The sequence below is a fragment of the Triticum aestivum genome, chromosome 5B (genome assembly GCF_018294505.1).
Source record: "Triticum aestivum cultivar Chinese Spring chromosome 5B, IWGSC CS RefSeq v2.1, whole genome shotgun sequence".
In the NCBI taxonomy this organism is placed as follows: Eukaryota; Viridiplantae; Streptophyta; class Magnoliopsida; order Poales; family Poaceae; genus Triticum; species Triticum aestivum.
Genome location: NC_057807.1, coordinates 462,508,006 through 462,519,528, shown reverse-complemented (window position 1 = coordinate 462,519,528; position 11,523 = coordinate 462,508,006). Strand labels below are relative to the sequence as shown.

General features: G+C 46.7%; 1 protein-coding gene and 1 long non-coding RNA gene across 2 annotated transcripts; both read right to left on the bottom strand.

The window, feature by feature from the left end:
* Window positions 1-2,357: 2,357 nt before the first annotated feature.
* On the bottom strand, window positions 2,358-6,112 carry LOC123112481 (uncharacterized). The gene is made up of 2 exons (XR_006455505.1): window positions 5,418-6,112; window positions 2,358-2,813 (listed from the first exon to the last, which is right to left on the bottom strand). It is a non-coding gene; the product is annotated as an uncharacterized lncRNA (long non-coding RNA).
* Window positions 6,113-7,305: 1,193 nt separating this feature from the next.
* On the bottom strand, window positions 7,306-10,253 carry LOC123116444 (uncharacterized). Its single transcript, XM_044537400.1, has 3 exons — window positions 9,419-10,253; window positions 9,124-9,187; window positions 7,306-7,646 (listed from the first exon to the last, which is right to left on the bottom strand). Exons 1-3 carry the CDS (start codon window positions 10,230-10,232, stop codon window positions 7,430-7,432), a joined length of 1,095 nt encoding a protein of 364 aa, XP_044393335.1. The 5' UTR covers window positions 10,233-10,253; the 3' UTR covers window positions 7,306-7,429.
* Window positions 10,254-11,523: the final 1,270 nt, after the last annotated feature.

The following is an 11,523-nucleotide window of genomic DNA, read 5'->3' as shown; positions in this document are numbered from 1 at the left end:
ACAAATAAACAGATAGAGGTTTATATATGTTAACTAAGATTACATGCAGCAGCCGAGAAAGGTAATCACTCCGCCTGATCTGTGCGCTGGAGCCTGGCGTCGTCGCGCCACCATGGGGCTGCTGGCACTCATCAGTCGGCTCATGTCTATGCAGCGCGCTCGGCGTCGCCGGCCAACTCAAGGCCGTAGTAAGCCGCCCGACTCTCACCTCCCTAGCTCGGCCTATTCATCTCTGCCATGTGCTGTGCGTAAATGCCATCTAGAGTGCCATGGTTTTGTAACACTACCTTATGAACTAATGATCTCCATTTTTCATGTACACTTGGACTTTGGTTTTGCTCAAAAAAAAAAACTTGAATTTTGGTCATGTACACCTCATGCGCATGAACCATGTTTTCTCTTCGAGAACGAACGTTAATCTGACACCGAAGCAGAATCATGCGGTTTGACACTTTAAAATCAGCTGGAAGTTTGCTTCCTTGATCGCCCAGAATCCCTGGCCTTTTTTGTTTGTTTTTGGATTTGCTAATTTTACAGAAGGTTGTCCTCCAGTCGACGGGAATCAAAACCTGCCGACCAGGTGAGGCGAGACAGAGGGTTACCTATGTGACTGTTCGCCGGAGCCGGAAGGGGGTACTGCCGTAGTGCTTTCCTTTTTGAAGGACACGGAAGGAAAATTTAACCTCTCAAAACTTCCTTCAGGAATTAACGCCCCACTAATAATGTGCCCGCACTTTGCGAACGAAAACATATCGTTGTGATGTCCAAAGGGATAAGAAGCTGGACATCTAGAATAACCACAACCAAAGATCGAAGAATGATGACGAACAAAATGAAAATACCAACATAAACCTTGTTCATACATAAAATGTGTTCGATGGCGAGCGAAGTCAGAGGTGTGGCAACGGTTGCGGTAGCCGGCTCTTCTTCAGCGTGTCCGTGCGATTACTTCGGGTTGTTTGTTGTGGTGAAGTCGGAGCTGCGGCAGCGGGGCCCCTGCGGCAACGATGACAGGCAACAGATGATCTGTTCGGTGGTCTCCCATGGCGCCAGCCGTGCATAGTTCTCTTTCGGAGCTATCCATTTGAGTAGGAGCTGCGCTGCCTTCGGTGCGGGTGGCTGGGTCTGGCACGGGTCTGCTTGTGTTTCCACACAATCTCTACGGTGAGGGCAGGGTCGAGGTTCGTCTTTGGCGAAGTCGAAGTCGCTTGCTCAGAGTTTAGGGAGGGCGATGTCACCTCTTGGGGAGAAGTGATGACGATGACGTCCGAGTGTATCTTGATGGGGCCCTCCTTGTTGAGGTGTGTGTGGAGTATCTTTTGTGTGCCGCTCGGCGGTTTGTGACGGTTTTAGTCTGTTTTTTCGTTAATTAACTAGACAACTCTCTTCTGCTTAATTAATGGATGAGACAAATCTTTTGCCTCTGTTTTAAAAATAAAATAAAACGTGTTACATAAATTCAGGGCCCAACAAAGTTAAATGTTCTAAAAGTAGCACCATTAGGAGCGGGTTGCAGGAACACAGAAGCTAGGTTTTTGTTCTTGGGATATGTGCAACAAAACATAAAGAATCCTGAACCATGGGGTAACACTAAAAGTAAAGTGCATATAACCACCACAATCGTATCATCATTAGTGAAAAACACCACTTGCAAAAAACACTAAGGCCATGTTTGGTAGCTCAGTATTTTTTATGTATTTTAAATATACTACAGTTTTTAGGAATACCATGGTTTTAATTACTGTGACCTTCTTGACAACCCTAAAGAACTGTAGCATTAATACTGCAGTTTTTCCAAAATTATGGTATTTTCTCTGCTTATAAAAAAGAACCCCCGACCTCTTTTTTAAAACTGAGAACACGAAAAGAACGAGTGTTATCTCCCAACCAACCGGTCACTGACTCACTGCTGCATGTCGTCTTGGTCTGTGACCATGGACAAATCAAAGAACGACAAAGGAGAGGAAAACGGCTAGTAGTACACTGTCCTTCATGGAATCCTCTTGCTTTCCCTCGTGCCGTTGCTTCCATTTTTCCCTCCTGAAGTCATCTCCTAGATTACCAGACTCTCTTTACCAGTGTAACATCGAGCTTCTGTATGGTGCGTTCAGATTGGACGTTTTGCTAGTGCATGGTGATACTAGTTTGTGCCCGGTCATTCATCAGCTTGCAACATGTAGCTAGCTAGCAATGAGCGTGTTTACAAGTGCTTCAAACGGCGCATACAAGTTTCTACCAAACCGACGCTGCTTGCCTGCGGCCTTGGCGTGAGACCATCGGTGCGATGTAGCCATCGCACGGCTGTGCGTGAGCCCCCTCCCGCTGCGGATTTTCTCTTAAAAAAAAAACAGAATATAGATCGTGATACCGGACGTCCCGTTATACCTATTCCGTTCCGTAATACTCTCGCACCATTAAGACTAAACAAAAATCAAATCGCCTGTGTAACATATCCAAAAAATGCCCGCGAAACAGATCCGCATATGCAGAAAAGCGCGCCAAAATATACTCCTGAAGGCGAGCGAGACCTACAACCTCGGCAGAACAATCAATGGCGGCTTGACCAGGGCAAGCACAGGTAAATTCTCCTCTTGAATTGGGCAGCCAAGGAATCCCGTCCCTGATGGCTTCTTCGAGTCTCACGTCCCCGGTGGCTTCTCCAAGAAGTGGTCCAGGGAACCAGGATGCTCCTGATGATTCTCAGTCACCAAAAGTAAGAAATCACACTCTGTTCTTCACGATGAATCACCGGCAAATTCTCCTATTGTACCGTTTTAGAACTTGTACAGGAAACCATGACTAGCGACCACAATCTGCAGATGCGAAACAACGACAAGAAGTTAGTTCTGTTGAATTTCGAAAAACAAAGTATGAGCATGTACGGTACCCCGATTTTCACATTTAATTGGATGAGAAGTCGTTCTTGCACAAACCGTATAATGATATGAAATAAAAATAGAACAAGGATTGCAAAGTCCATCTTGATTTCTCCTCTAAACCTTAAGACTACTACAGTATTGATCCCTCAATGCACTGCATGTTTCCCAAGACGAATATGATTGCAAGACAGATAAATATGATTCATGAATCGGTTGATCAAAACTTGTGGTAGGAAAATATGATTGCCATTTGCCATGTCTGTGGATTAACTAAATTGAATCCTAATTGATACAGGATTCACAACAAACCACGGCAGATCATAGTGATGAAAGGGTACCAAAGCTTGGCATGACATTTTGGTCTGAAGAGGAAGCTTATTTATTTTATAACAAGTATGCCGAAACTATCGGTTTCAGCATCAGAAGAAGTAGTGGCCATAAAGTGAAGAACTCTTCTGTATTTCAGCAACGCACATTTACATGCTCTCGTCAAGGTACATGTTACTTCTATTTTTTTTGATTCTAACCACTTATTTATGCTCTAAGACAATTACTACAACTCACAGGCCACCGGCACGAAGATAAAAGAGAGGACACATTCAGTTACAGTAGGCCTGAAACACGATGTGGTTGTAATGCTCATATGAAGATAAGCCTTAAAAATGGTTTTTATTATGTGTATGAATTCGAGGCATCACATATCCGCACTCTTGCTCAAGGAATCATGGCCCAGTACTTGAGATCCCAGAGAAAAGTAACAGAAGCACATATAGCAAATGTCGAGGTTGCAAAGTCAGTAGGCATTTCAAATAAAGCAACATTCGATTTGATGGCCAAGGAAGCATGTGGAAGTGAAAACCTTGGCTTTATACGTGAAGATTTGAAAAATCATTTGTACTCAAGGAGAACAATAAAAGCAAAAGCATGGCGACACAGGGGGAGTATTGGAGTACATGGAGAAGAAGGTCTCAGAAGATGTCAACTTCTTCTATTCAATTCAAGTTGATGAAGATGAGTAGATAACTAATATTTTTTGGACTGACTCGAAAATGATGAAGATGAGCATTTTGAATGGCTAGTTTCAGATAAAAGATGTGAAGAGGTGAAGTATGACTTTAAAGAAACACAAACTACTCCAAAGTTGAAGGCTGAATCAAGCCATATGCTAACACAAGCTGCAACTACATATACTCCAGCAATATTCAAGATGTTTCAACATCAAGTGCTTCGAACTCTAAACTACGACACATTGCTTTGTGATGAAAGTGACACATAGTTGAAGATTTATATGGTAAAATTTCATGGCACACAACGGGAGCATGTTGTTAGATTCATTCCAAAAGAAGAAAAGGTTAGTTGCAGCTGCAAAAGGTTTGAGTTTTCTGGAATCCTTTGCTCTCATTGCTTAAAAGTACTTGATATTAATAATATCAAGCATATCCCCGGAGAATATATCTTGAAAAGATGGACAATTGATTCCACTCTTTCGAGTTTTCCAGTTTTTAAACTTCACTGAAACTGATAGTTGCTACTTTGTGCACAGGGTCATCCGACAAACCACAAGTACACCTTTTTACAATAGCAGAACTCTGCTTTGAATCCCTGCCTGATAGAGGCCATTGGAGCCTCTAACTATAGTTCGATGACAGGAGAAAATCAAGGCTTCCTTACTGAAGGCGACATCTATTGTAAATGCTACAATGCAGCCATCAGTTGGTCACACCATCCTGATGCCACCACAGACCCAAGACCCACACTATATTCCAGGGGTACAACATTCCATACTTCCAAGTTTTCCAATTTCTCAACTTCAATGAAACTGAAATTGCTACCTTTCTGCCCAGGGTCATCCGACAAATCACATGCCTACCTATTTATAGCAGCAACACTCGGCGCAGAATCCCTCAGTGCAAAGGACCATTGGAACCTCTACCACTAGTATGATGACAGGACAAAACCAAGCCTTCCTCAATCAACCGAAGCCAACATGATCTATTTTGTCGTCGCGAGTTTTATCTCATGTGTGTTTTGACTTCAAAGTTGCAAATAATTTTTATTAGAACTTGTACGTACCATCAACTGAATGCTACTAAATGTCCCCAATCAAATATACTAGTTCACATATATTTTTTAATTGCGTACTAATTCAAAGAATTAGCTATGAATAATTTTCCACAAGCATCGTGCTCATATGAGCCTCTAAGCTGTCCTTCTCATTTTAAGTTACGATGACCGGGATCCCAATGATCCATTTCAATTATGCATAATATATGTACACTGAACCATCTATCTAAATGTCATGCTTAGAGGCATAGAGCGAGCAGAGAACAGATTGACAAGCAGCCCAAATTTAGCATGCAAGGAATCTTATTTAACTGAATGAAAGCAGAGTACCGGAATTGCTATTAGCTCTCCCTTCTCTGAATTTAACACACATCTTAACTGAATGAAAGGAGAGTAATGGAATTGCTAATAGCTCTCCTTCTCTGAATTTAACACGCATGAGACAGGAATGGCACAAGAAGAGGAGGAAATTACCTGTGTTATGCGTACTGCATGTATGAGCTGCAGTCCCTTTCTTCTTCCTCTCTGACTCTGAGTACCAAATTGATGGCGCTGATGCTGATTCTCGACGTCCTTCCCCTCTATACTCGGCCCCTCCTCCATAAGCCCGAGCACCCGCCAAGGACACGCCAACCTCTTGCGTGGCCGTCCCACATGCTCCTGCTAGGCTCCGCATCTCAGATCAGCGGGCACGGCGCCGCGGAGGATCCCGTCCCCACCGAACTGCTGTGCGACTAGGTCGAGCAGGCGGACTACGGCGGCGGTCAGCCGAGCCGGGGATGCTGATTCAGCAGGCAGACCACGGCGGCGGCCAGCCGAGCCGGGGATGCTGATTCAGTAGGCGCACGCGGGCGGCGGCCAGCCGGGAGCCGGAATGGGGTGAGATGCGTGAGTGCGCACGCCTGAGTAGAAGCTGCACGGCAGCGCGACGACATCCGGTCGATGGGCAGGAAGTGCTTGAAGGCTCGAGGAGCAGGAGCAGCATAGGACATGGAAAGCTTCAGCTGAGCTTGAGTTCCGACCAAGGAAAGGAGAGGGATGTGGATAAGGGAGGGGGCTCAGACGGCAATCAGTATCCATACAGACGGCAATCAGTATCACGATCTGTATTCAGTTTTTTTTTCAAGAGAAAATCCACAGCGGGAGGGGGCTCACGCACAGCCGCGCGATGGCTGCGTCGCACTGATGGTCGCACGCCAAGGCCGCAGGCAAGCCGCGTCCCCAAACCAAACAGGTCCACTTTATTCTCAATACTTCAAAATTCTTTGATATGTGAAAACCGTGGTATTTGGTACCCACGTGCTAAATTACTTTAGTTTTTCAATACTTTGCTATCAAACACAGTTGTCCGGGCCCCGTCCGTCACGCTGAGTTGGAAGAGAAAAAAATGCCATGCGGGCATGTTGACTTGTCTTCTTCTTCCTCCCCCTCTCAAACACATTGTGGGCGCCCGGCTTTCCCCACCATCACCGTGCCATTGTCGGCATCGGCAACGTGCTCCTGCTTGCCTCGCTGCCCGAGGGCGCCCATCGTCTTGGACGTCACGTCGAGCAGCACGCCGCGCCTCGGGCGACTACGTCATTGTCATCAGCCACAACTCCGACAACGGCACCACCAAGTAAGCTTTTGAAGCTTCAGATTGATTCCAGGTAAGTTGCATGCATGGATGTCAGGGACCAGTAGATTGATCCGACTTGTTTGCAACCGTTCGGAAGTGCAGGATCAAGTCAGTACTCTGCATGACCCAGCCAGTCTGCGCTGGCTAAGGCGCCTGCATGCTTTCGCCCTTGCCACGCAGAGGCAGGTGCATGCAGGTGGGGCTGGCCGGCCTCACCCACCAGCGCCGGAGCGGCTGCTCGACGCGACGCGAGGATGTACGCCACACACCGGTACATCCGTACATGCGCATGAGATCTCTCCGCCAAGCGTCCTCCACCACTTTCTCGCCCGGCTCGACGCGGTTGGGTGGGCGTCCGTGCGTGCGCCGGCGTACACCACGCGCTGGGCCGGTCCCGGGCTGCGCCAAGGGGCTGGTATCCGAGGTGGAGGGGCTGCTCATGTGGTGTTCGATGAAATGCCAACGAGTGAGGGTGATGAGGAAGAAGAAGACCAAGTCAAGTGCCACGTAGGCATTTTTTTCTTCCAACTCAGCCTGATGTCATCAAACCACTTATCTCCCTCTGTCAGTGTTTTTTGCCATTTTTCAGTGCGGTGCATTTTGCAACATTTTGTAGTGGTTTTCCGCTCATGATGACATGATTGTGGTGGTTTTGTGGCTGGAGATCTTGGATAATCACAACCAAATATTGAAGAATGATGACGAACAAAGTGAGAATACGAGAACATAAAGCTTGTTCTTACATAAGACATGTTATACATAAATTCAGGGCCCAACAAAGTTAAGTAGCACCATCAGGAGCGAGCTGCACATGAGGTATATATGTAAATAAAAACTGAATACGAGTTTAAATTTGGACTTTGCATCCTTATGAAACATCATCTTCCCAACATAGTACATTGTTTTGTGAATATTTAGAAACCTTGACCTGTCCTGTCGGTTTGACTCGTTTCCACTGTGGTTCCGTTTCCATCGGATGTTTTGCCATGTGGAAGATCACAGGAAGTAACATTTTTGCGTAAAATTTCTTCACACCCTGCACGTCAAATGCCACCGAAAGACTGTAGATGAAGAAGATCACACACCTGCGTCACAGTTGATAGGATGCAAGCATGTTAGCCATTAACCTTTAATTGAATAAGCATTGATCCAGGGATGCATGCTGCAATGTAACGCAGACTAGGCTTTGTGTGTGACTATTCATCAAAATATTTATTTTGGGCAGAAAATTTCTTTAAGAATCTTATAGTTACTAAATAAGTTATTCCCTCTGACTCCTAAAAGAAGAATTGTAACTTTGGGCTCAAGTCAACGGTGTAAAGTTTGAAAAAAATTATATGAGAAACTACCCATAACCACAATACTAAATACGGAGTAGATATCCGCGAGGTTCGCTCCAAATTCTAGCTCATTTGGACATCTGAGTAGCTCTCAGCAAAGAAGACAAATCGGGTCAAAACAGTACATGAATAGTAAACTATTTTACAAACCCTGAATTTGTCTTTTTTATCGAGAGTTGCTCATTTTTCCAAATGATTTGAAAATTGGAGCGGGCCTCACGCATCAAATTGTCTACCATGGGAAAAAATTGGATTTTTTTTGATTTTTTCTAATATTTATTTTGATTTTTTTATTCAGCACGGGTGCAGATGAGCCCTAGCTTAGAAAAGGATTTTCGCAATATAAACATGTATTTTATGGTGTACTTATAACGATACTAATTTGATATTGTAATTGCTAGTTTTTCTACAACATTGGTCAAATTTTACACGGTTTGACTTGAGCCAAAAGTTATAGGCCTTCCTTTTGGAGTCAAAGGAAGTAATATTTAGACACCTGTCATGATCTCCAATAACATAATAGCTAAAACAAATCTTCATATTACTCCAATTTTTCCTTGAATTTTGAACTTTGTTTGACAAACTGCATAGTGATGAAGTACTCTCCACTTGTGGCAAGAGGTACGGGTTTGATGTGGCCTCTTTGCATTGCAGTATGCAGGGGGTAAGATACAATCCTTCCTAGGGCCTCCTTCTTTTACTTGTTTTATTTATGAAAGGGACATGACTTATTCGCCCCACACCTTGAAAATTGGTAAAAATTATATTCAAACATGTGTGAGAGTTAATTCGTTTTCTTTATTTGCTTGAGCTGTAAGGAAAAGAATGGCTTCTACTCATCTATACCCCGGCTACGTTTTTACCAGGCTATATGTGAATCCTAGACGGCTAGACCTAACAAAATTAAGTGAATAATCAAAATTGTAGCCATCTATTTCTATCTTTTCAGACATAACCAAAGAATGAAAAAGATTCCTCAAGAGAATCAGTCCCAGAAGCACGTGATAAATGCCAGCAAAGTCTATTTAAGACAGCGGGGGAGGTTAGGTGAAGTAGCTCAATAAGGTACAATTTAAGAAGCAACAAACCGAAGATGTTTAAATTAAGAAAGTATGTGATCTCCTTGAAAAGGAAAGAATGATCAAGATTGAGTAGTTGAGTAACTAATAGTTTTGAGAGACACCATGGGCAGCAAGGAATTGTAAAGTTATCTCTTACGGACCTGACATAATCAAGGGGGACAATGGCTTTGCCAAGATCTTTGACAAGCACCGCAATAATTATACCTGTGCACATACATAACATGTATAATTGGAAAGGTTAGTAAAAGTGAAACTCCAAACCATGGAATCGTGCAGTGAAGTACTTTAACTGTAAGCTAAATTATGCTAGTATTAGTTATGGAGATTGATTCTCTGAAGACCTCTGAAGACCTTAATTCAGTCTCCGGTTCTCAATAAAAAGAAAGCACGGCCTATCAACTGAAAGAAAAAACAAGACGGGGGAGATGGACTCACCGAGTTTGATCCTGATTATCCAGTCGGGAGAGAAGCCACGCCGCCGGACGTCGGCCGCGATGGCGCTGAGCTTGTAGAAGGCGTAGTACATGGCGACCTCGATGCACGTGGAGGGGCTAAGCTTCCACAGTTGGTACAACCCCATGCACGTCATGATGGCGCCGAAGGGCATGCCGATGTGGAACTCTTGGGTGTCGACGACGCTCTTGAAGCGCCGCACGTCGTCGAGGAGTTCCCGGAGTGGACGGACCACGCCGGTGACGGCGCCAATCACGGCGGCCTTGGCCTCCTTGGACTCGCGCCGGAACCGCTCGTCGATCGCGTCCCGGCTGAAGTCCGTGTCTCTTAACTCGCGGAGCTCCCTGCCGTTCAGCCCCAAGGGATACACGACTTCGTCGTCCTCGAGGTCATCCAAGAGGTCCGTCTCCGTCACATAGCGGGGCTCGTCCTGGTCTTGGTTGGCCGCGAGCTCGTGGGGCTCCACGACGGCCGGGCCGCCCAGGACCAAGCCGGCGTCGGTGTCGTCGCTGAGGTCCATGGCCGCCACATGGTAGTGGCACTCGACATCGACGGTCGGATCGCGCGAAGGCAAGCCGACGCCGGCATCGTCGCTGGCGCGCTCGGGATCAGAATCGCAGCGGTGCACGCGCGGGCGCACTACGGACAGCGACGTCGACAGGGAACGTGGCGCCGTTCGGTCGGCCGGCGGAGATGTACGCGCGCAGGGGCGGCTAGCAGGAGGAAGGGGGAGGCCGGCCGCTGCCGCGGTGCCGTGCAAACCCTCGCGGCCGGTCCAAGAGACGAGTACGCGCATGCAGCCAGAGACGCCATCGCGTACGTGTCGACCGGCTCGATCTTATTTTTTTTACCTGGCTTATAATTGGTGGTGATGCCCTCGTCGACTTTTCCTATCTTTTCTTTTTTTTGAGAATTCGACTTTTCCAATCTGAGTACCATGTATGTTCGGTCTCTGATTCTAATTAGAGTAACAATTTGTCTAATGGGTGATGCTAGGCGCCGGTGCGCCGGCCGAATGTTTCGGCCGGTCCAGCCCTAGCCGTCAGATCAGCCCGTCCCGCGCCGTTGGATCCTTATCCAACCAGGTCCTCGTCTTCCTTTCGCGAGCGCGTAACGAGCGTCGTCTTCCTCTCGCGAACCCCATTTCGCCGGCTGCCCCCGCGTTCCCCCTCATCGCCGCCCCTCCCTCGCCTGCCCTCCTCGTCCCTGATCACCGTCCTCGCCGGCCGTCTTTCCCGGCCGCCCTGGTCGCCGGTAGTCCTCGGCGGCCGTCCTCTTCACCGGCTTCGCCCCCATGGAAATAGCCCATCCCTGCGGTTGCAGCTTCCATGGCCACCGTTGCAGCTCCGGTCGCGACGACCGGAGCTCACCGGCGTGCTCACCGGTGTGCTCGCCGGCGCTCATCCCCCGCTTGCAAACAAAAAAGATCGAGCGCCCAGGGAGATGCTCAGTGCTGCAACCTACGACGAAAAAAAGGTACAACTAGCGATAGGAAAAGCTTCAACCGGCTACGAAAAAAGCTTCAACCAGTATACGACTGGAGCTATGGATGACCAAGAAAAGTTACAACCGGTGACAGAGAAAGCTTCATCTAGGGATGAAAAAAAGCTTCATCAGACTATAAAAAAAGTTTCAACCGTGGAAACAAAAGCCATGGACGAAAAGTTACAACCGGTGACAAAAAAAGCTTCATCTAGCGATGAAAAAAGCTTCATCCGACTATAAAAAAAGTTTCAACCGTGGAACGAAGCCATGGACAAAAAACAAAAAGTTGCAACCGACAGTTATAAAAGTTACAACCGCATTGAAAAAAGCTTCAAACTCCTTATCTCAGCTGCGACCCCGCGATGACGATGACGTCGTTTTGCTGCAACCGTAGTAGATTTTTGCTACCACCGGCGATTGTATTTGCTACAACCGGTTTCATCAAAAAATCGTCGTGGGGTGTAGTCTGTCATGGCTCCGGCGAAGTAGGCAGAGCTCCGATGCATGCAAGGTAGGCGTCGCCGTGGTAGCGCCCATCGCCCCAGTTGCAGCATCTCCCGTGGTCACCGCCCCTCGGTCGCCGGCGAGATGGAATGGTCACC